General features: G+C 40.8%; 1 protein-coding gene across 1 annotated transcript; it reads left to right on the top strand.

The window, feature by feature from the left end:
• The first annotated feature begins 81 nt into the window (after window positions 1-81).
• Window positions 82-23,430, top strand: tnfrsfa (tumor necrosis factor receptor superfamily, member a). The gene is made up of 10 exons (XM_080869172.1): window positions 82-389; window positions 10,786-10,969; window positions 12,448-12,579; window positions 17,690-17,801; window positions 17,929-18,059; window positions 18,165-18,263; window positions 18,352-18,398; window positions 19,260-19,529; window positions 19,624-19,660; window positions 20,738-23,430. The coding sequence occupies exons 1-10, from the start codon at window positions 357-359 to the stop codon at window positions 21,037-21,039; spliced, it is 1,347 nt and encodes a 448-aa protein (XP_080725298.1). The 5' UTR covers window positions 82-356; the 3' UTR covers window positions 21,040-23,430.
• Window positions 23,431-25,418: the final 1,988 nt, after the last annotated feature.

Below are 25,418 nucleotides of genomic sequence, written 5' to 3'. Positions count from 1 at the left end.
GCTTCGCAATTTCCTCCTTCATTATTATTCTAAGGGACGGGTTGTGATTGGCTCGCAGTCTGACGTCACGCGAAGTGCTCGAAGCATGAAAAAAAGGAAAAGCTCCTCGCTGGTGCTCAGACCGTGTCTGTTTCTCCTCTCTCAGGAAAAATCCGTAAAGTTTAAACACTAAAAGAAAAAAGAAGAGTTAAACTCATGAAAGAAACCGGGCGAAGGAGCGAGCGTAGGTCGAACTCGTGTCACTGTTTTCTTTTTCGCTGTATGTGTGGGGTTTTTTAAAGACTTCAGAGTAGTTTGGGTTTTGTAAAGCGACTTTCCAGCTCTCTGGGATTGTCTCTCAACGCGAAGCTCCCGAGATGAACTTCGATCCGGTGGTCGGGAAACTTCATGTAAGTAAACACGACACTTGCTTTCTAAATACGCTCTTTGTTGAATGCCTACCACTCTATTTGCGTGTGTCCAGTGGATTGTTGATTCATTGACGCTCCTAACTTGATAGTTTCTATAAAAATCATTTACCAAAGTAGCCTCTTAATTCAAGCTGCCGCTAAACGTTTATAATCTAAAAGTATATATTTTTTAAGAAAAGGCTTCTGTCTCATTAAGTTAAAGCGAAGAGCCGACACAGATAAGAGTGTCGTGGAAGCTGAAATCACGTCCAGGCCTGTGAACTTGAAGATGAAACAAGTCCGTGCATTGTCCCAGGCACAGGAAGCAACACTGTGTTTATTGTTGTTAATTATTAAAGTGTTTATTTCTGGAGAAAATGCAGAAATACTTTGGTTTTTGTGTCTTTGCTCTCTTCAGTGCATGTGCTGGATCATTCACTCGCTCGCCCCCCTCTCTCTTCCAACACTACAGCCACCATCTGTGTTGGACATCATGCGGTCACACTCCTCAGACATTCAGCATATGACGGCTCTCGGTCTGTCGCAGCGGATGTAGCTGGCCCTCTAGCCGCTATTAATGAGAGCTGTGCGGCCGTGGGCCTGCTGCCTCAAACGAGCTTTAAATCAAATTGTGTAGAATGTGAGAAGCATGACTGAATGTGTAATCAGAAAGCTAAGAATTCACCTTATCAGTTAGTCCATAACAACTCTCAGCTATTTCTCTCTTAGAGTTTATTCCACTCAGACCTTCACAGAGACGTCTTTTCATTCCTCCCCTGTTGTTTTTTCCAACTGTGCCGCCTATACTACCAGCACTGTGAGCAGACTGGAAGCCTTTGTCCTGCATTAAAAGTACTTTGATTAATGCAAAATACGCATTTGAATTAGAGGAGATCTACTTCCTTTGTCACAGTTTACTGGATTACACCAGGATAACGCTACACGAGATAAGATGTGGAAAATGATATGAGTTCCTAATGACGGAACAAATCAAGCGTTGGCATCTTGTTTAGCTGATGAGGGTAGTGGCGTTTGTCAGTGGCATTTCATCACACATGCCCACTGTCGCTCTGCTCACTGTACATGGAGCTGTTTAAAAGTAAATGTAATATCTTCTGATGGGCCTGGAGCTCCAGTGTTTGTTTTCCCAGTTGTCTGATCTGCGTTTTAAGTCATGCAGTGTTCCATTACTGAAATCCGATTTACTTCTCCGGGTGGCAAAGTCAATGTTTATCTCTTTTGTAAACCACAGTACATTCTGGAGGCCTCGCCAGCAGGCCTTGTTGCTAAGGGACTATGAGGAAACTTCAGCCCCTCCTCATCTCCTCCTCCCCACCTCTCTAATCCCCCCCTACACACACACACACACACACACCACCCCTCCAAATTGCCCGAGTGTACGTGCCTGGCCGTCCAGTAAACTTCCTGTCTTGAGTATACAGATTTGCTGATATTAGTGGCATCAATTTACTTCTTAGAATTGTCATGCCCATGCAAATGTACACTAGATTTTTATCTGTGATTGTTTACTGTGTGTCTGGGTGTTGGTTCACACAGGAAATAGTCCTCTCCGTCTCTGTGGACTACACAGACAAGGGCAGGACAGGCATCTGGGACAAGCGGAGGCCAAACTATGACACTGGGGACAAGCAGTGGTCGGCAACGCTAGTGTTCCTAATACTGTAGACACTGCTTGTTGCCGCTCTGCTCGGTGACCATGTGAACAGTTATAACCATGCCTGTGGCTTAGAGAAGCTGTAGAGAGGCCGAATGATGCAATGCAGCGCAACTCAGTGTCTGATACCAGGTGGCGTCTGTGCCTTTTAGTGTGGGCTCTTCAGAGAGCCCAGGATGTTTTATTGTTAGTCAATTGATTATCCTGTGTGGACCTGCAGTTGCTAAGGTGAATCACCCTAGTCTTATCAAAGGACTCGCTGACTCATGGAGGGAGTGCCACCTGTTCAGGTGCTGCCTACCCACGTAATGCATACCAACAGAGACGAGTCACCGCTCACATCTGAATGGTCCCGAATTGAAGTAAGTGGAGATAATTGACTCCGTGTCAAACATCCCCACTATCAAGATAAACAGAATAACCTCATCTAGTTTCAGTTTGCTATGTTAGCTACTAATTACATCTTTCATACATGGAAAAAATTTCTTTGGCTAACCCTGTGTCACATTGTGAGTGCTAAAAGGTAATCTTTACTGGAAGTCACTTTTTTTCATGTCAGAAAGTGCTACGAAGGATTGTTGTGGACATAGAAGCCTGTTTCTAGACTTTACCTGATATAGGTGCCCATTAAAACAGTTCATTTTTATTTATATAGCAAGAAATCACAACAACAGATCCCTACAATAGACCCTAAGATAATACAGAGAAAAACCCAGCAATCAGACGAGCGCGCACTTGGTGACGGTGGGAAAGACAAACTATTTTTTTAACAGGACGAAACCTCCAGCAGAACCAGGCTCAGAGACAGGCCGCTATTTGCCACCATATCCATGTGATGTTTAGTTATGCCTGTTTGAGAATAGCACATGTAATGGCCCAATGAATGCACAGAGACAAAGTTTTATTATGGATAACCTGTGTCATCTACGGAGGCAGTCAAAACAAAACGCAGTGTTTCATTAGTAAGGATAACCCTGGAAAAGGCTATGTCAGGACACCTGCAGGACACCGGCCCTCATGGACTGGGATTGGGGACCCCTGGGCTATGTCCTGCTGCATATTAGAAAAGGCAATGTCCTCATCTGAGTCTAATAACTGTCTGGAGTTCAAGTGAGAACATGGCTTAAAATAGCTAAAAGAGTAGAGTGTGTTGTATGAGCACATGGCACATAAGTAGCTGTTCATATATACAAGAACATCATGAAGTGAAAGCAGCACTGTGATGTGTCTCTCTCCAAATGTTGCTAACACAAATTTGGAATTTTCATTATGGATAACTCAGTCATGCAGTTACTCCTCCACTGTTTTATTGCTCTTTTCAGTCACTTTTTAAACACAGCTCCACATGGTCCCTGATCCTAGCTTCTGTGGCGTGACGGACAGTTTGGTATTACTGATTAGTGATTCCTTTTGGTTTTGTACTGGTTTAAATAAAGCTCGAAAATTGCTATACTTCTATTTTCAATTTTCGGCTTCCACCGAGTATGAAGAATCATTGTGCACTATTCTATTTTTTAATAGTGCCACTGTTGGTCTCGTGTTAAAAATTTTTACACTGTAATTATTTTTTGAATTTCAGAGAAATCCCCAAGTAAAATTATTTATTAATTTTTTTTAAAGAAAATCCCGACTGATCAAACTCATATTTTTATTTCTGTTTGTTTACTATGTTTCTGTTGCTATTTCTTTACTTCTTTTACTTGTTTGCCGATAAGCCAATATCAAGGTTGATATCAGCTGACAGCATTCCTTTTGATTATTGAATTATTCCATGATTTCCTTTCCTTAATAGTCAATAATAATCGATTAACGTAGTCAAGAGTACAGTCCTGGCCTAAAGGCACCTTTCAAACCTGACATACCATGAAGCCAGATCAGGAAAAGGTTTTGCAGCGGTGCTGTATCTTCTGATTTCCTGCTCTCCTGGAATGAATGAGCAGATTATAATAAAAGTGTTGAGTCTCGGAACAAGCTCAACCTTTGTCTAGAAAATGGAAGTCTGTTTACAAAGACATAAATCTGGTGCAAATTCCAACCATTGATGGTCACTTAAGTCCTTCTTGACCCGCTACACCAGTCACATATTCTACATTTTTTGCAGCGGTGTGTTTATAGAGAACTCAATAAACCGCCAGCACTTCAAACTGCCCCCCTCCCTTTTACACAAAGATGAGCTTTAGGGAAGCTAATGTGATTGTCTTTAAAGCGAGGTGATGGATTCCTGCTCATTCTTAAATCTGTTAGTCATCCTTTCTTTGCTCTCTTTTTTTTTAATTCCCTCCCTGCAGGAGTTGTCTTGTGATTCACCGCTTAGCTTTCCTGTGACAGGCCTAATCACGATTTGAAAAGGCCAAGTTAATCGCCCGGCAGCACACAAATGTGATTTGTGGATTGACATTCAAATTGGATGTCCGTAACGTTCTGTATGAGTTACAATGACGTGGAGTACACGTACGAGCAGTCAACCTTTACAGACCACCGAGACCACATCGACCTGGCAACAAAATGATTCGAACGAAAAACTAAAGAAGCGCCACGCTGCACCTGCTTACAACTGCGTGGAACCTTTTGAACTTTCAGCAACCCACTTTGTTTCACTCATCAAAACAATGCAGCCATTCTTTTGCGGTAAACATCAACGTCAGGGTATCAGTAATTTTGACAACTTGTGGTCAAGAGTCTCTCAGGAAATTCAATACAGCTGTCGTCATCGCGGATCATCGTTCTTTTTCCTTTTTTTTTTTTTTCTTTTTCCCCTGGTAAATGTCACCAAACCTGCTTGTGACACACTGTCACCCTCATCTAATCAGTGGAGTGCACCTCCTGAGGAAACTCAAGAATTTGTGCTATGGAGCAGCAGCTTCCCTGAGTTATAAATATCCAGCCTAGCGGATATGCTGTGGGTCTAATCGGGTGCTGGGCCTGCTCTAAGGCAGGCTGCTGTGCAGGGAACAGTTTGGAGCTGAACCCTGCATGAAGCCTCTGTATTGTCTCGAGCTTCCTGTGCTCCCTGAGAGGAGGGGGCAGCCGCTTTTCACACGCTCCCCACACATGCACTCTATGTGTGCTTGTGTGCTATATTATATGTGTGTGTGTGTGTGTGTGTGTGTGTGTGTGTGTGTGTGTGTGTGTGTGTGTGTGTGTGTGTGTGTGTGTGTGTGTGTGCGTGCGTGCGTGCACTGCGTATGCGACCTAACAATGTGGTTTTGAAACTGTTAGCGCCTTCTTGTTCTTAACTGTACTGCACTGACACGGGAGCCGTTCTCTTTATTTTCTATCATTCAGCTTTATAATGATGAATGTGTGCGAGCTTGGCTGAACTTTGAATTTATTTACAGCCATGCAGCGAGTGTCAGACTTATTTCTCCTGACAGAAGCTGGGCTGTACTTGTCTTCATAATCTAACCCAAAATGTCAGCGTAATTTATCACTCAAGGAAAGTTGTGCATGATCAACCCCCTTTCTCCAGGCAATGCCAGGATTTATCTGTAAAGCACAGAGCGTTCACTGTCATGTCAAGGTCAGTCGTGGGGGATTTGAGCTGTACAATACAAAACAGTTTCATTAAGACCCAGAACCCCTTATTGTAACATGTAAAACATATTAAATAAAGTTTAATTTAGGACAGAGTATACGTGAAGATTCATCTTAAATTAGGAAATGAAATCACATTAAACATATTTTGAGTGATAATTATCAATTATATACTCATGACATTACAAAAGAAATCAGTATTTCAGTTCTTAAATGACTACATGATGACAGAGTAACACCAGACATCATGAATTACACAATCTCTTGATCTGGTAGATCACATGTTTTTGAGTTCATCGCCATTAACTAAATAAAAGCACTTTTCAAGTTCTTCTGCATGAGCTAAACAAAAGTGCAACTCGTCATACAGTAAGGACAGCGCTCTAGACGCAGCAGAGGTGCATCGCAGGGCAACTGACGGACAAAGCTACAAGCAACGAGCTACATGCAGAGACCTCCACTTCCAGTCAGAATATTAAGACAGGAATCGGAGCCAAAATTAAGCCTGAAGCTAAAGCAGAAGTAGGTCTCTGGCACACATTTGACTCCTTCCAAAGTTAATTGAGCAGATAGAAAAAGCCTTAAGAGGTCAACAGTCGCACCATATAGAACAACAAGGCGAAACATGCGCCATGTTGTGCTCCGAGTCTAGCTGGAGCTTTGTCCTCTTAAGCCTTGAGCCAAAATGACAAGCTTTTTAGTAAGGCAACCCTATGCACAGCTAATCATGTGATCTCATGAGTTCAGCTAAATCTGTGGGGAAAATTGTGGTTCTATCCCCCCAAAAATTGTCATATGATCTTTTGGCCGGTTTGGTCACCACTGTAATACATTATTCCTTCAGAAATATGTTTAAAACATACGAGACAGTGAATCGGTTAGCTTGAACTCTTAACCCCATTTTATTGTTTTGGGGGTTTTTTCTAGTTGTTTGTTTTTTTCTTTTGCAGTCATATTGAAACCAACTACAGAGCTAGGAAAATTAATCACTTAATTTGAATAAATTGGGGAAAAAACAACCAGAAGTAGTTGAATCATCATAAATCTGACTGATATTCTTTGTGGTAAATGGAGTGGCTTGTTAAGTAGTGGATGATGGTAAAGGGCAGAAGAAGCCACGTGTTGAAATATGAAATTAAATTAATGTTTGAGTCAATTTTGATGTGCTGCAGAGCCTCGGCTGTCGCGTGCTGAGGTTCTCAAACGTTGTCAGGGTGAAATGAGTAAATTCCTGCATTCAACATGGAAATAAAGGAGTGGTGGTTGATAATCAGTGTTGGTTTACTTAGTTGCTCAGAGCCTCCGGCTGCTGAGCATCGATAATCCAATCAGATGATTAGGCTGCTATCAGATCGAATAGAATAACCTTTTATTGTCATTTTACATGAACAACGAAGTTGTGGGTGCTTCACACCAACTGTGCAGGAATAAAGTAGAAATAGAATGACAGTAGAAATAAATGGCAAACAGGAGAACAAGTAGAGAACACAATAGAGAACAAGTTGCAAAGTGCTTGGAAGAAGTGCGATAGACTCGATCTGAGAATTACTCAAACCATCAGGCAGCCATGGGGTGTGTGTGTGTGTGTGTGTGTGTGTGGGGGGGGGGGGGGGGGGGGGGGGGGTGTTAACTGTCAAAGTCTAAGGAGAAAAAGCAGATCAACAAATCAGTGCAAGTTACTGTAAAAAAAAAAAAAAACAACTTTCGATTGAAGTGATATGAAGTGACAACTACAACTGGTTTCCTTTAGACTACACCAAAGAAAAGTGTAGGCGGCTGAGTTAAAGGTGTGTGTTTTATGAGTAACAACATAACTGTGCTTTTTAATCTCAACTCTTTTCCTCGTCAGCCGTATTTTGTGCATGTAGTGTGACGTCGGCTGCGCGGTGTCCAAGCTGTCCCTTAATTGATGAAAGAAATTTATTTTCTAATAAGAAAAGCATGATATGGAAAATCAGGTCCTGCTCTGGATGCAGGACTATAATGAGGTGCATGATGTCTTTGCTTATCAGTTGGCTATGATTGAAATCATCTGTCCGATATGAAATGAAGACGCTATCTTAGTTTGTTTGTACGTATTGTGCATGTCTGCGTGAGAGACGGGGCGAGAGAGAGACCCTCGCATTTTCTGTTTCTGCCCATCTTTATTTCTTTAATAAAGGGGCTTACTGTAATTTCCTCAGGAATACAGGGTGATCACAGCCGTCTAAATGGCCCATTGATAACCTGGGTCAAAACTGAAAGGATGTCCTGTCATTTAGTCACAAACGCATTCTCAGTGTACATGGCATGTGCAGAGTTTGTGCCAAGGCAATTTGGAGGAACCCGGGTGCTTAGAGGAAGTGGAGTGTTGCTCCTGTTGTCGATGCACAGAAAGTCCCTTATTATTGTATTGCTACTTATTAGTTTAACTTGCATCCACCCATGTAGAGTATTAACTTATCATACATGCAGACTGTATAACAATAGGACACTGTTTTAGCAAATTATCTGTAGCCAAGCTCTCTCATTTGGCAGGGGAGAGAGAAGGACTGGGCCACTTCTGCTGAAGTTGGAGTGTTTCCAGGAATTGGAGGGTTTGGAGGGCTTGCTACGCTGAGGTTACGGTCACTCCACTATTCCTCCTCACTTGGTTTGTGGAGGTTAAACCAAGCCACATTGTGGCTGCCCATAGTGTTTGTATATGCTCTACTTTTGTGCCAGCGTAGTTCAGAAGCCTTAGGATATTAGTATGGACGTGTGGCCTTGTTTCTTTTCCTTGTGTGCAAGTAAGGCTGTGTTCAAGAAATACCACAAGACTCATGGTGCTGTGCTTGTCGTCCTGTAGGTGCAACGCTCTGTAGGTCCATGTTTGCACGTTGGAGCTTTCTGCTGTCACTTGGGTTGCTATGAAAGTTATGCGTTTGTGTTGTTGCCGGTCCTTTAGCTTGCAGCAGAGAAGATAGCAGTCATAATAGACAAAGAACATCTTTGTAGTGTGGACTAAAAAAAAGTGTTAAACACTAAAAACTGCTTTTCTTTGGTATTTGATGTTCCTTTATGCATTTCTTCCTCCTCATGGTGAACTCCACTATGGTTTCCTTTCCTGGTAAAGCTAACTTTTAAACCAGTCAATATTTGACTGACGCACTGCACCATCACTGTTGGGACTGCGCATGTACTGTAAGTGCATGTTAGCAGCTTCTGTATTATCTGAAACCCCACAATTGCACCAGTGCAGGGCCATAGATCCAACTTTAGAGAAAAGATTATATTTTTGATTCCGTCATTTAAACCCTTTATGGTTTGCTGAGCAACAATCAGTGAATAAATGTATTTGTTAGAGCTACTTCAGTGTAAGAGTTAGCTATTTTCTCGGTTTTACGCAACTGCGATCAGACCAGTAAGACAAAGAAGCAAGGTAAAGAAGCAAGACATTTGTTTGGACTGTGAAATTAAATGAAGTGGCAGAGTCAACAGTTTAAAAAAAGAAATGTTGCATCTTTTCTTGTCGTAACCTTGCCGATCATAACAGGTTAGCTACTGAGAACGGCTGCACCTGGGAGTGTTTGGAATCGCAGGCCTTGAAACGAACAAAGCCTGGAAATGATGTAATATCAGCACTGTCCGTTCATGTTTACTGTCAGAGAGGCACCCTTCAATGGGCTGTGCTCTGTAAAGACACTCTATTAAAGATATTCCTGAATACCGAGCACAGCTTCACAGTCTGTGCCTGCGTTGTGGGGTATAAGATTACCTTTAGCGCAGCTCCTTCATTTCTTTAGTTTCCTGTTTTCTTTCCACTGTTTTTGTCTGTAGCGTGCGCTTGTGCACAGATTTTCTCCGTCTCTCCACATCCCCACCCAGCCCACAGTCTTACACACAGTATATTCAAGTCTAAAGACTCACCCTGTGTCATGCAAGCTGTTAGTTCCCCCCCCCCTCTCACTTTCTTTCCCTCTCTCTTCTGCCTCCCCCGTTCCCCAGAATGTTTGGATAGATGTAAATGGTGTGATTGTGACTGCTCTGCCGGCCGTCTGTAACTCCACGTCTGCTTCTCAGCGTCTTTGGAAAGTCTGACGTGAGCAGAGGGAGAGGAAGAAGGGAAAAGGCAGAGGGAAAGAGAGAGGGAGGAAAGTTCCTTTGAACAACAAGGCATGGCGGCCCTCCAGAGAGTCAAGTCTAGCGTCAGGAGTCGGTCTCTTCCCCGTTCCTCTTTCTCTACCTCTGCCTATGTGCTCTCAGCTTTTATTCCCCTCATTCTCCCACACTGTCCTTTTTAGAGTGCCTATTCCCTGTAGAACATCCCATCTTCAACCTGCTGTCTACAGTTTCTGCCCCCCCCTTTCACTACTCAGCCCTTTCCACCCAGCCTGTCCCATATTCTCTCTCCTGCTTTAACAGAGGTCGGGGTGGGGTGGTTGTGGGGGTGTGCACACGGGAGAAGACAAAACCTCCAAATCTAGGACTTTCATTTACCCACGAGGTGTCGTGTTGCATTCGAGGCGCTTCATGTCGGTGTCGCATGTCCCGGCATTCAAAGAGTCTGGCTTTAAGAATGTGGGTCATTTGAAGTAGAGGCACTAAAGTGCGTTGTTTGCCAGTGAATGGGGCCTTCTCACGTTGACACGGTGAAAAGCGTGTGAATAAACACCATCGCCCGGGGGCCGCACTAAAGTGTTTCGGCTGTATTCTTCTCAGTACCCCACCTATACAAGCCTGTTATTATCCAGCCCATGAATGGATTTCTGAACCCGCATTTGATATGGGCATCATGCTGCTGTTAGTTAAGATACCTTATCAAACTCTGTCTTTTACATCCACAGCAGAGGAAGCAGATTCTCTGCCTTTTTTTTCCCTCCCTTTTTTTGAACTAGAGGAAAACCAGATCAAGGCCTAATTAAGTTTGGCTGCCTGTTGCGCTGCATGTAGTTAACGTGTAGCTCTGCATCCTGCACACACGAGTTTGTGTTGCCTCTAGTTCTGACCGGCTGCACAGCTCCCTTAATTGCTTCCCACGGCAGATGTTGAGATCAGATGGTTCAAATTAAGATGTAGATTGCTCACACAAGGTTTCCTATGAAGATAGATTCTCCTCTTTGCTTTCCTTTATCTTATGAGTTTGATTGCGGGTTAGTCGGCCTACTGTGGATGCACAAAAATAACCCGAATCTCATCTTTTCTTCTTCCTCCCTGTTTGTCTCCCAGACCTTGACGATGCAGGTGAAGGTGGCAGCACTCTTCATCTGGGTTGTGTGTCGTGCAGCAGAACCTCCAGCAGCTCAGTGGTCCAATGAAGCATACGTAAACCGAACACTTCGACTACACAAATCCTGCGTGGAGAATGAACAGTACTTGCACCAGGGACTCTGCTGCCTCAATTGCAATGCTGGTAAGGCGGATAAGAGGAGTTACACTCCCGTGTCACTATATCTACAAAAATGATACAAACATAAGACAAACTGACACGAGGGCAGTTTGTAGCCAACGTTTAGATTGGCATGGTGTCTTCTTTGTTTTTGTTTCTAACTCAAGGTAAATGTCAAAGCCATAAGCTGAATTTGATCCCAAACTAGTTTTTAAAATATTCCCCCAGCCTGATCTGGAAAGAATGTGTGAACCGCTCCGTCTCAGCAGATGAGAGTGAAGCAAAACGTGAAGTGAAATGTGCGGGGTGTGACGCAGAGGTTATTTTTAAAGCTGTAGTCCTTAAAAGCACTAATCCTTTTAATTTATTATGAAAAAAATTCAATAAAGCCGTTTTTTTTGTTGTCGTTTTTTTGTTTCTTTTTAAGTCTGAGCGTTTAGCTGAGACACAAGCACCGCATGGTTCTGCTAACTGATTGAATTATTTTATTTGCCACAGTGGATTCTAAGAAATGCCTTTTTTTTAAAATATTCGATCAACTCCAGTTTTTGTTTTTTTACATGAACTTAGAGATTCACAAATGATTACTTCTGAAAAAGCTGCAAATGTAATCATCACTGCCTGCCACTTTGAAGTAAGAGTTAATAGATTATCAGTTCACAGTTAATTAATATAGTAATAAGAGGTCGTCATTGTTTGACACTGTTCGGCTTGCTTGTGTTTGGTTCAATAATGTGTGATGTTCCTTCCTCATGCATTATTGTGTTTTCTCCTCTTTATCCCAGTTGCTCAGCTGTTACCACATGTTTTAAAGCCACAGTAACCATTTAATGGTGTGGAATGATAGCTTTCTGCTTCTTCTTGTCAGTATAAACTTTTATTTACGAGCAAATAGATTTTTTTTTAAATCAAAAATTAGTTTTGGATCCAGTTAAGTATGGGTGAAACGGACTGCACTGTCTCTAAACCTAAGCACAATACAACGGCTTTATTTACTAGATGCTTAGAAAGTCCAACCACAGATGTTTTTTACTTTTTTTTAATTGATTTTTTTTCCTCCTGCTGTTTTTTTGCCATTCATGCAGCAAACAAATCCTGAAGACACATGAGAATCAAGTGGTCGTACTCACAGCGTGCATGAATCGAGTCTAAAACTGCAAAGCGTGACAGTGTGCGAGTAAAGGAGATCGACTTGATTCGCTGCAGTTCAGCAAATCTGTTCTCCTCCGAATTCCAGGAAAAAATGATGCAGAAATGTAAAATAGTGATAATCAGTCTCTGGGGCTTGGGTCAAGCTCTTTTTGTTTTTTTCTAAGACGATGCCTCCTTTGGTTTGCAGCTTTATGAACCTAACGCGTTGCTTTGTTCTGCTCTGACGTCGGCAGGAAACGCAGTGCGCCACTAAAAGTTGGCATTCACATATTAAATATGCTGTTTATATGGGCGTGCAAAGCGTTTATGTTTTGGGCTAGTTATGTGATGTTTTTCTCCTTTATTTGCAGGAACATATGTGCATCAGCCCTGTGAAAGAGACCTAGAACTCGGGATCTGTCTTCCATGTGAACATGGACAGACCCACACAGAGCACAACAATGGGATGTTCCGCTGCTTGCCGTGTACTCACTGCCGCTCAGGTAATGAGACTCTCCTCCCCTGATAAATCAATAGTGAGGTCATTACTTGTATATAGACTATAAGTATACTTTGTATATAGATTGGTTTTTTTGGTCTACACTGTTTTCCCACATAGATGTTTTACATATTGTAAAAATTTCATAATATTAATTGCAGTATTATAATACTGAATGCTTAGACAATGTTATTGGTCAACTACAATATTGATCCTGGGCCAACATTATTATGATGGTATAGGAACAACACCAACACGGGCATATATATGTCTGTATGTACCTGTAAATATCACAAAATACTCAACTATTATTGACTGAGACGTTTTACTAATCATTTGCTTGACCGTTTATCCGCTTATCTAAGACATGTTTATCAGCAGCTGCACACAGTCATGACGTCAGGTCGGGTACCAGGAAATGGAATAGTCAAATCTGAGTACTGACAATAAATCTGAGGTTATAAATAAATACAGAAGGCTTTTTTTTTTTTTACCTTAAAACAAACATAAAAGTCGAGTGTTCTGTAATCTAGTTGGTCGGATATATCATTTTAGGAAATTTAATACCTTTTTGTCTGCGCCCCCGCCTTTCAGAGCCACTCATGACAATGTGATCTTATGATGTTACACCAAGTGGCAGGGCGTGTCTTTGTTGTTTTTGTTTTCGTGGGCTGAATGTGAGTGTGTTCCACGTCTCAGGAGATTTGCCTGTGTGTCTGTCTTACCTGACTGAGCTGGGTGTGGCTGCATCTCATTGTCTCCCACACTGCTGTCTTTGTGTCCAATGAAAGGCAGGAGCTGCAGAAAAGAGACTTCTGTTACATAGGATGTGCTTTGTGCTCATTCATTGCGGTTTTAGGAGAGTTTTTTTAATATGTGTGGGTGTGGATGGGTTTGTTTTGCTCTAGTTTTAACTTATTTATGACCATGTAACAATTAAAAGGAACACGCCAAAGGAAATGTGAATGAAATTTTTAAAAGATGCCTATTGTTGGACTACTTTTACTTAAAATGAACTGCAGTGTTATCTGGAACGCTTTAGAACTTGCTGGTCGGAAAATATTTCATATTGACAAGGCTGCTGTTGGTTCAGTGAATCATTTATGGAGTAAGATGGAACTTAAGTTGCTTGGAGCGGAGGCCGCAGTTTGGTTTTTTGTCTGTAAAGATAAGATAAGATAAGATAAGATAAGATAACCTTTATTAGTCCCACACGTGGGAAATTTGTTATCGCACAAGTTATCGCACAAGTAAAAGATGTTATGCAATCGTTTAAATCAGGGGTTATCAAACTTTTTTATAGGGCCAAGCATCCTCTACAGGCAAAAAATGGCTTAAATGGCCACATTTTTGCACCGTTTTATAATTTATAGCAAATTGACCGTGTGTCCTTGACCCTTCCCTTTGTAGGGTAAGCTTTTAATAGTCAGTTTGGACCCATGTCTCTATCTGACTTTGTGGCGCAGACTCACACAAATGGTTACCAGTTTAATGACTTAACCAAAATCGAGAAATCACCAGCCTCTTGGTCTATTTTAGGCTTGGAATATCTCCTCGTATCTCCTTTGTATGTGATGATCTGTCACTATGCCGAGGTACTACAACACCATTGTTGTATGTAAAAATTAGCCACAGCAACAGCGACTGCTATGTAAGGCTGCCACAAACGATTATTTTGATAGTCGACTAGTCACCGATTATTTTTGCCATTAGTCGACTAATCAGATCATGCATCTATTGGATGTAAAACGTACAGCTTACTGCACCAGCAGCATCTGCTCTTATATAACTATCATTAGCTTACAGCTTGAAGTGTTTAAGGTATGTGCTAACTAAAAATAAAGACAAGCTGATAGTTTATTAAAGTTTAATGAAATCTGCAGATTGTTTCGGTGGAGTTTAATAAACTCAGTCTCGTCTGCTCCTTGCTATCTAAAATATAACAGGACACCGGAGTATATTCTCGAGCATCTCACACTTCTGATAATCAGCTGTCTGTTTGAGGTTTATTCAGCTGTGTAAAAACTATAACTTTAATCTCAGCCAAACTGATTTACTCAAGAACAAATAAAATACAAAAAAAAAAAAAGCCAAACAATAACATTTTTAAGTTATCTAAGTGACTTATATTACATGTTTAATCTGATTAGCGAAAGACGATTTGCCGGGAGTCCGGTGTTCTCACCGGCTCTAGTGAGCCTTGAACCCTGGCTAACTATCGAGCTAGTGGGTAACAGACGTCTCTGAAAACGTCGGAGCGCTTTTGAAAATATGTGGTGGCTTGATAAACTGAGCAGATATTTGAGGTTTACACAGCTACGTTCTCGTCTGAAAATATGTTAAACTTTATTTTGTGACCCAAAAAGAATAATAAGAGTAATATTAAAACTAACTAGGTGCGCCATTGTTGCCAACTGCTCTGGGCCGCGCTATGAATTCTGGGACACAGCTTCTTCTTCGGGGTTTAATGGCAGCTGGCATCCTTGTACATGCAGTGCTGCCATCTTCTGTTTCAGTCCGTTATTACACTCTTAAATCCTACTACTTATTCCTGCGTCTTTTGGGATCTTATAAAGCTTCAAACGACACGTCGACTATTAAATTAGTCGTCAGCGATTTTAATAGTCGACGTAATCGTGACTAGTCGACTAATCGTGGCAGCCCTAATGCTCTGTTGTCAGCCACATATAAAGTGTAATATCAGATAAAATCCCCATCACCAACTTGTTTAAAGTGCAACAAAGTCAATTTTGGTAAAGTGGCAATAGACAGGCTTTTTAATACCTTGTTTTGGTTGTGCAGTTGGGCTTTCACAGCCAAGCCCAATGCTGATAGTTGTGTCACTCTTTGTGCAATTATGACACTTCACTTTGACAAGAAACACAGATAAATTTTCACCATTTTAAGCTGCTTTTGTATTTCAACTCATTTTAAAACTTCTCTTCTTTAACAGGAAAAGGTTAAGACCGTAAAAATCTTTGATAGTTCTTTTTATGCTACATAATTTCACAGTTAATCCCTTTTAAATATTTGTGTGCTCTGCCAGAATCAAAGCTTCTAGTGTGCCGTGGGGTTTAGTGTTTAACAAGCGTGCAGCAAATGATATCCTACCAGTGTCTTTTTCGTGCCCTGCCTTTAGAAAGGAATGAAACAGAACCCGTGTCGCTCTGTATTGGAAAATTGTAATTTAATTTTGATTGTTACATGTCATTAATATAATAACAGTGAAGCCTGTTGTCCCACATACTTGGAATAAGTAAGAGTAGATGTACTAAACTAAAATAGCAGCCTGTTTGTGTTCAGACTCTAATCAGAGAAATGCTTAAAATACAAAAAAGCTGTTTGTTGGTTTGGAAATCCAAACCTCGACTGAGAGCTTTACTTTTCCAACTTGTCTTGCATAAAGGGAAAAAAATACGTGAAGCAAACAGGCTACAATCCAAGTTGTTGCATTGAGCCATCGACTCATCGACGACAGCAACTTGGTGCATTTAGGCATGTAGACGCGGTCAATAAGACCTGTTGAAGGTCAAAGTGAGCATCTAAATGGGGGAAAAAATGAAATCTGTGTGACTTTAAACATGTCATGGTTGTTACTGCCAGACAAAGCCGATTGGAGTATTTCAGAAACTGCTGATCTGCTGTGATTTTCCCGCTCAACCATCTCTAGTACGCCCCCCCCCCAAAAAAAAAAAAATCCCAATGCAAACCTGCATTGTCAGATTACATCGAGCTGATAGGAAAGCAAGGGTAGCTCAAACAAGGACTCATACAATCATTAAACAGGGGTTTCTGCAGTAACTGTGTGATGCAGTCATGTCAACATGGACCAAAATCTCAGAGAAATCTTTCCAGCGCCTTCTTAAATCGATGCCATGAAGAATTAAGTCAGTTCTGAAAGCAAAAGAGGGTCCAAACTAGTAATTCAATGAAATTCAGTTTTATTTATATAGCGCCAAATCACGACAGCAGTCGCCTCAAGGTGCTTAATATTGTACAGTAGATCGTACAATAATAGTACTACTAAGTTATTACTAATGAAATGGGAAATGAGTGCAGTCTTGCATCAGGGTAAGGTAATTTTTTTTTCTTGCCTAATCACATGGAGATCATTATGATCTTTACACTGATCATCATTAACACTTACGGCAGAACGCACATTTGCCTCTATGGGCAGTGTTGAAGCAAACAGAAAATAATTGTGCCATTTCAACTCCAGCTTAGATTAGTCATGATTGTTTAGTATTCTGTGATTTAAATAACTGCAACTAAATGCACCAGCAGAAACATCATCAGTGACCTGATGAAGGTGGCAGTTGTCACCTGTGGGAAAGTCGCCTTTATTTGGATCACATTAAAATATGCAGTGAATACGAAAAAAAATCGTCCTTACTTAGTTCTATAAAACTCTTTAAAATATCCATAGCTTGCTATAGAATGAGCTTAATCGCCTGTATAAAACGATAGGAAGGTTAGTGTGAAAGACAGTGTGCACACATTTTGCAAACCAACCTAACAAAGCCATTTTTCTTTAATTAGCAAGCATGAACATGAGATTTTATATGAAAGGGCATCCTGTGGAGTTGGACCGCTGGCTATTAATTATTATTAATTTTGATCGTATCCTAAAGGCCAGGGCTACCATCTATTTAGGTCTCATTTTAAGAAATGAACCGTGGCAGATTCTCCGTTCCTTATTATCCCGTTAAAGTGAAGCAAAATATGTCTCAGAGGGAGATAAAATTAGTAACCTAATTATCTAACATATCTTTTTTTTTTCTTTGCAAAAGATTGCCACATAATTGCCGGTGTCCAACCAATTAGTTGAAGGTCTTCTATTTGTTCCATCATGTAATGCATGCTGATGGTCGTGGGAATAAGTTTTTTTATAAGTTCACTTGTTAAAGTCTGTAGCTGTTTACGCAGTTTGCAACATTCAGAGTTGAGCTTTGCTAAATAAAAGCAGACATGATGCCATGTCTTGAATTTCTTTTTTTAATTGTTTTTTTTTTAGCTGTTTATTTCCCATCGTGTCCTGTTAGGCACTTTTTGACTTTGTTCTGAAAGGTGCTACAGAAGCCTCTTTGTCTCACAACTTTCCTAACTGTCCACAGATCAGGAGGAAATTGCTTCCTGCACCACAACTGCAGACACTAAGTGCCAGTGCAAACCGAATACCTTCTGTGTTCCAGACCAGGCCTGCGAAGTCTGCAAGCGCTGTGTCAAGTGAGTGTCACTTACCTGTTTCCTGAAATTATTCTGGATTGTTTTTGCGTCTGCGTTTACCCTACAGTCAAAATTTGGGACTCTGTTTTACTGTTACTTAAAATGTTTCTGTGCTTCAAAACTGCAGGTGTAAACCTCATGAGGAGGAGGTAAAAAAGTGCACACCGTTTTCTAACACAGTGTGCCGAAAACGCCCTCTGTCCCCCACACGAATCACTCCGTCCCTTTCGCCCACGTTGGATCCTCCGGCGAGCATCGGTAAGTTTCACTATCAGTTTCAGATTCTGCTGCTGAAAGTTTTTTAGCTATCATTGCTTAAATTACATTTTTTGTGTTCGTGGCATTTGTTGTTGTTTCTTTCAGTTGTACCTCTGTGCATTTTCCTGGCCATCGTTATCATCATCATTATCGCACTGGCTCTGTGGTGGTTCATTTTCAAGCAGCGTTCATGTGAAATACCATGTGAGTTGATATCAAGTAATGTGCGTCTGCAGTTAATGTTTTGCTCATCAGATGTGTTCCTAATGCTATTTTCCTGCTTCCAAAATAGGCTTGAAGCTCCAGTGCGAGTCCAGTGAAATTGTCAAGATTCCCATTGTAAGTTGTTTGTTGTTATTTTACATGTTTAATTCAAACCATTTCAAATGGACATTGAACAAAGTGCTGTGCTGCTGAAGGAAGAAAAAGCAGATGGATCTGCTCAGTGTACCTCAGTGATCTCGCATGAATAGAGCAGGTTACAAGATCAGGGAGTTAAAGTGGTGCCACTCCACTCAGTGACTTAAAAACAAATATTGAAATCAATTCTAAAACTGAATGGGAGCCAACAAGGAAAAGCTAACGTAGTTGATCTCTCTTATAAGTGCCTGTTAAGAGTGCGAGGGGGTGATTTGGACCATTTCCAGTCAAGAACGTAAAGACAGGCTGACACCTGAAAAATGACAACAATAAAGTAATCAAATAGACATAAAATAAAAGCATGAATTGTGTCTTAAAGTCAGTGAAGAAAAAAGAGAGAAATGGTTTAACACTGTTTTATATGTTTTCATAACAAGATTCACAAGTGTTTCACATTAGCAGATTTTTACTTCACAAAACTTATCAAAGATTTGGGGGGGGGCTTAATTCTGCCTGTGAAATCTATCTACAGAACACACTCATGGAAAAGTAAAATGAGTCATTATTATTAGTATTATGGCATGATAAAGCCTGGGCCAAGCATGGACCCCTGAGGCACGCCTCATGTAAGGAGATTTGATAATACGATAGTACACCCTGTGTCTGTCAGTGAAATGAGATTTAAAGCATTTATTGGAGTTAAATACCAGTCGAGCTTTTCATCCACTAATCAAAACTTTGATGCGTCAATCTTCATCTCTGTCCATTTATTACACTGTTTGGACAACATATACCATTGTTGTGTTCACGTTTTCTATACATTTCCTTTTTCCTGCTCAGGATGAGAGTGGAGCCACAGCAGAGGAGCGACAGAATGATCAAAACGCGGGTCTAGAAGGCGAGGAGTCCCGTCCAGACTCAAGGCCGCTCCTGCAGGAGACCCAGGCTGGGATGACCAAGGCGCCCCTCGAAGATGAAGACCGAGGATTAGGGGACAGCTTGCCCAACACCACTAGTTCCTCTCAAACTAGCCTGTCAGCCCTTCCCACGGCGGTTTCCAACACCCCACACCAGAGCCCCGCTACCTTCAGACAGCTGCCTGCAGATCTGGTGAGGAGTAGAGTCAGAATGAGCTCAAATGGGTCACACTGTATTTTAAAATTTTCATCACGCCTTAAACTTTCTATTTTGTCTCGTGTTGCAGGATGATCCTCTGCGATGTCGACTGGTGCCACTACAAGGTAAGATTCACACAGAGTCTTGTGTGTGTGGAGGGGGGAAGGGGGGTGTCCACTTTAAGAAACATTTTCACAGAGCTCTTTTGAATTTGAATAGCCTTTATTGTCATTGTACAAAGTACAACGAAATTGGAGTGCCACTCCCTTGGTGCAAAATGCAATAATAAATATAAATGTAAGTATAAAAAGTTCAATAAAACAACCGAAGTACTCAGACAATAATAAGTACGATATATACAGGATAGCAGCATTAATATAATGATAGTATGAATAGCAGCATAATATAGTGACAATGGCAAGTATGGTATAGTTAAGCAGGTTCAATTGTTTTGTGCTTATTTACTACAGTGATAGCTCTGGGAAAGAAGCTATCCCTGAATCTGTTTGTCCTGGTTTTATATGAACTATTACCGTCGGCCTGACGGTAATAGTTCAAACAGTTGATTACTGGGGTGAGAGTGGTCCTTGATGATATTGCCAGCTCTGCTGAGGTACCGAGAGTTTGCAATGGCCTCCAGACTGGGCAGAGAGCAGCCAGTGATCTTATGGGCTGTGTTGATGACCCTCTGCAGTACTTTTTTTTCCCCACTTGATTTACCCTAAGAGCCAGACAGCTTTACATAAAAACAGTACAGTTTAATGCTGTTCATGGCAATCCAAAGGGAAGTCACAAAATCTCCTCCAGAGCTCATCTTTGCTGCTTGATAGATTTATAATCTCATGATAGTCAGGCCATATCTGAGCCTCTAGGGCTTCGGAACATGCAGCCTTTTTTACTGTTGTTTTGTTCTCATGGTGAATTAAAGAGGACACGGCTTAACTGATTTTTTGATCCTCTGTTAATAGTATTATACATGCCTCCCCTGACAGAAAATGTATTGAAACTTGCTGCTTGTTCCTTTTGTTGGAACAATGCCTATACTGTTATGATTTGCACGCTAGTGTTCACAGTCTGTTAGGAGCAGTCTGTAAAATAACAAGATGCACATGCATTTTACACGTTGTGGCTTTCTGTTTTCACAGTCGAAATTCTTCCCTGTCTCATCTGTGTGTTTTGTTTGGTTTTTTTCCCCCCAAAAGGTTCTGAAAAATCCCTGAGGAAGAGCTTCGATTTGTTCGACGAGTACTTGGACGTGCGGATCCACAACAAGTTCTTCAGAATGATTGGAGTCAGTGACAACCACATTCGGCTTGCGGAGAGCGGCACTTCCAGCGATAAAGTGTATGAACTGCTGAAGAACTGGATGCAGAGGCAGGGACTCCGAGCCGACATCAACGACCTGCTAAACACTTTGCTGACTATGGACCAGCGACGTTCAGCCGAGAGCATCGCCTCCGAAGCCCTCCGAAGGGGCTACTACAAACACGCAGACACGCCCTGAAAAGCAGCGGGGACTTCAAATGAAGTAAACACAAAGTACTTAATACAAAAAGACAGCACACAGACACTGCCAGTGGACGTTGTGTCTCATGAACAGGCTTACCTCTTTTGTGGCTGATCGGCCACGTATTCAAAAGCCAGTAGTTTAAAAAAAAAAAAAAAAAACAAGACAAAAAAGATAAAAGCAAAAAAGGGGAAAGTCAAGCTGTTTTGATGAACGGTCTGAGGATGCTAACCTCTTGCCAAATGCTGAAGCGTAACCATGGAAACAAAAAGCCTGGTGTAACAATTTTAATTTTTTCTTTTTTTTTAAAAAGAGCACAAGAACATGAAGTTGTCATCTTCCGCAGGCGCTGCGGCTGCATGATTTAGAGAAGCGTAGCCAAGTACTGAAAGCTAAGACGTTTCTGGCTTTGTGTTGGTCATCCGCCCGGATGCTAACACACTAGCGCGAGACAAGGATATATACACTGGTTTGTAGGAGTGGCATTAACTATGTCACAAATACTGTGCCGCATCGATGCACTGACCTCAGGCACATGTAGGATTTAAAGCAAAAAAGTCACGCTCTGTCAGTTGTGCTGATTTCAACTTCTGTATATTAGTCCATGAACACTTTTCCGACTAATGATTGGAAGATAGCCTCCGTTTGTTATAACAAAGGTTAACTTGCATCCTTACTAATCACAAGCTTGACCTTTGCTGCGCTGTTTGAATACCTACATTTACTTAGGTGTCTTTTTGTTATTGTTTTCTACGACCTGGTCACATCACAAATGGCCTTCCTCGTCATTCAGTCCTGTTCAGTGTTACTACTCACACATAACGCTGAAGAAGGAGTTTCACCAGCTCTTTCTGCTGGGACGACGACGAGTAGCTTAGTAAAAAAAAAAAGTGTGTCCTTGTAACTTGGAGAATTTCAAAAGGTCATTTTATTTATTGATATATTTATTGTAATAAATAAATAGTTATCTCTTGTTGTTTAATGCCATTGCCAAAGTGACCCCTGGAATACACACGCAGTATTAGTGCTGTCGGGGTTTGTAGCACCAGGGCAAAAGGACTGAAAACAAATGTTTCAGGTTGTAGTTTCAGCTCGTAGTGTTTTCTTAGAATCCGTTCGGCTGCGGGCGTGTCAGTGATTCGGTGCCATTTCTTCCACCGAGACCGCGTTGGGCACGTTGTCGAAGCGTCCGTGATGCCCAACGCTGAATGCGTCTTTTCAAAGTGAGCCGACTGACCAAATAGTCCCTTCATATCAGCAGTGACGCAGGGTGCAGGTACGGATTGTTTTGTCTCACAAGATGAAGGAAACCTTTTCTGGTTTCAAAAAGAAGACTCCTCCCCCCCAATTTTCTCGCATGTATATGTGTAGAGAGCATAGAAGTCTCACAAACTATATATATGTATATATGCAACTATATTAACAGACTAAAATGAATATAGTGACGTATGAAGTTATTGAGGATAAAAAAATTTTTTTAACTAGATTTTGTTTCGCCCATTTTTCTGCAGTTCCTCATGTATAAAGAAAAGAGTTACAGAGTTATATATTGTTGCTAAAGAATGATGCTACAGTGCTGGCACTGCCATCTACTGAAAGACAATGAAAATACAGCCTGCATCAATTTCTAGGGACCCTGTACGCCCTTTTCATGCTCCATTTGGATCCAGTTTTTTCACCTGATAACATTTTAGTTCTTTTTTTAATCCCCCTCAGCCTTTCCTGGTGTTGTATAGCAGTGAATAGGCTTCAGTGGATGTTCTGTTTACTAAGACAAATCATGTTTTTGTAATATTTCTGTGGTTTTACATATTTCATTGCAATTCCTAAGCTGTTCACAAAACTTCCTTGTATAAAAAACCATTCTGTTCATGATTTCCATTAAGCCATGTCTCCTTAGTTATTGTTTGCTCGTCGTGGATTTCAGATATGAATGATGCAAATACATCAAAGCTGTTTTTATGTCTATTTCAAATAAATGTTTTGTACAGACATTGAAATGATGTTTTCATTGTTTTGTTTTGTTTTTACAGCAATGGCTCAGTGTGGCTTTCGGGGATCTGCATGTTTTTTTTATTTTTATTTTTTTTATTATGAGTCATTCATTGATTGTGTAAATTCTGTCTTCATCATTTTTACTTTTTCTGATCTGACGATACATTACTTTAAAGAGCTCTAGTCTCACGGGTCATTCACTAAAGTTGTGCTGTTTCCTAAACACCCAGTGCAAGCCGTTTCATTAACAAGCTCAAAAAGTAAGGCATGAATTTGTTGGCGTTAAAGATCGGTGTAACTGGCAGCGAACTGTGTGTAACAAACAGTAAATACATTTTTGCACTTGATTTAAACATTATCTTCCCGATACTGCGCCATACTTTGTGCCTTGACAAAGGAAATACGTATGCACCGGGGTCAGTGGCAAAAAGTTCCCACCTCTTACTGCACTCTTTTTGTAAATACCCTCAGTCCTTTTTATTTAACCCAAAATTCACCCTATGTTGGTGAATCAGGCTCATAATGTCACAACTTAAAATTTTTATGTTACATTTTTCAAGTCATAATACAGCATTTACATATAAATCCTGGCTTCAGACTATGGTCACCTAGCACACTCTGGCAAACAATTACCAGTATTTCAGCTTACAAGCATCGTGTGCTTCCCCCTCATCATGCTTCCAGAGGACAGCCAATCAGAAGAAAGTGGGCTTTTAGCCCTCTGGAGTCTATACGTCTGTAATTTAGGATGACCTAGCAGCAAGACGCAGCTGCTGAGTGTCAAAAGTGTTGATTTCAAACTATGTTAGAATTAAAATCTAGTACAATCTAGTTATGTGGATTTTATCAATAGTGTGATGCATGTAAGTCCTAAACACTTTTATTTTAAAATAAAGCGCTAGACATGACCCTGGAGGTAGCCCTCTTTAAATACTACATTGACTGAATATGATCAGCCTGAATTTATGCATTATCATTAACTCATTAATCCAAAATAGAAATGTTTGTAGTCATCATGCAGCAGTGAAACAACATGATAGTTATTTTTTATGGACAGTTTGACTAGGAGATACACAACACCATTAAAGACGCCCGACCATTAAGGTGTTTCATTTCGCCAACCAGGTGAGAGTGAAATAGAAATACAGTACTTAAAAGACATTAAGGTTTTCTTAGTCATGTACAGATGTTAAGGCCGATATTAAATCTTTTTCTTGTTGTAATCACGCCTCCTGTTCATAGATCTTCTTTAACACACTTTCAGTAAAAAACATGAAGGACACGCAACATTACAAATACATTTGTGAATCCTAAGACAGCGTTTACGAGCTGAGTGAGCAGTTAAGGGGGGGGGGGGCAAATTATTATTAGAAAGGCTGTAGTTTTTAATTACTTCATTGTAGTCAAATTGCTGACACTCATGGCTTTAAATTAACTTGTTTCTTGCATTTTGTAATAGCCAATATGAAAAGAAGGAATCCTCATAGTGAGGGAAACCTGTTTCACTGTGTGCAAACAGTTAGATCCAGATGTTTTCAGGAAATTACACAATTTTTGTCTCTGTACACCACTTTTAACCTCCTAGGACCCTGTGTCCACATATGTGGACATCACATATTGGATTATTTAGACTAAAATACTCAATTTAGCTCTACATGGGCCTGATATGCACTTACGAGGACATTAAAAATGCATCCCGTGGAAGAGTTTGGGTCTTAGGAGGTTAAAATAAAACTATCAAACAATTAAGATGTGACTAAAGTGCAGTTTTTCATGTAGATTTTGACTGAAGAGGTTTAACAGATGAGGCCTTTTCTCTTGTCAGTCTATGACAGAGTAAGCAAATAAAAGACGTGGCACTAATTCCAGTTGAACTTGAATTTGCCTTCATTGAAACTCTCAATATGAGGCCCAAAGAGATGTTGATGACATCAAAGGAGATCCCCAAAAGGCTGAAAAACTCAAATAAATGTGTCACAAAGATAGCAAAAACTTTGAGAGTGGCCAAATCAAAGGCCTGGCTGCAGTAAAGGCCTGGCAGAGCATCTTAAGGGAGGAAAGAACAATTTGTTATGCCCATGGATTCTAACTTCGGTGCTTCACTGACTCCAAAAGCATTTTCTTCCAAGAATTAAAAAAATAAATAAATAAACAAACTAAGCCCACTACAAACACATTTTGAGTGTTTCAATAGAAATCCACTGTGGTGGTGTACAGAGGCAAAACTGTCTAAAAACATATGGACCTAACTGTACATGTTTCACAAACTCGCAGTTCACAGGAAAATCTCCAAATTCAGCCAACAAATACTAGAAATATCCAGTCTAGACAATTTATACACAGTAATTGTTTTATTTTGTGTTCCCACTTTCCCAGTACAT

This window comes from Rhamphochromis sp. 'chilingali' (assembly GCF_963969265.1).
Source record: "Rhamphochromis sp. 'chilingali' genome assembly, chromosome: 2".
Classification (NCBI taxonomy): domain Eukaryota; kingdom Metazoa; phylum Chordata; class Actinopteri; order Cichliformes; family Cichlidae; genus Rhamphochromis; species Rhamphochromis sp. 'chilingali'.
This window is presented reverse-complemented; position numbering and strand designations above follow the sequence as displayed.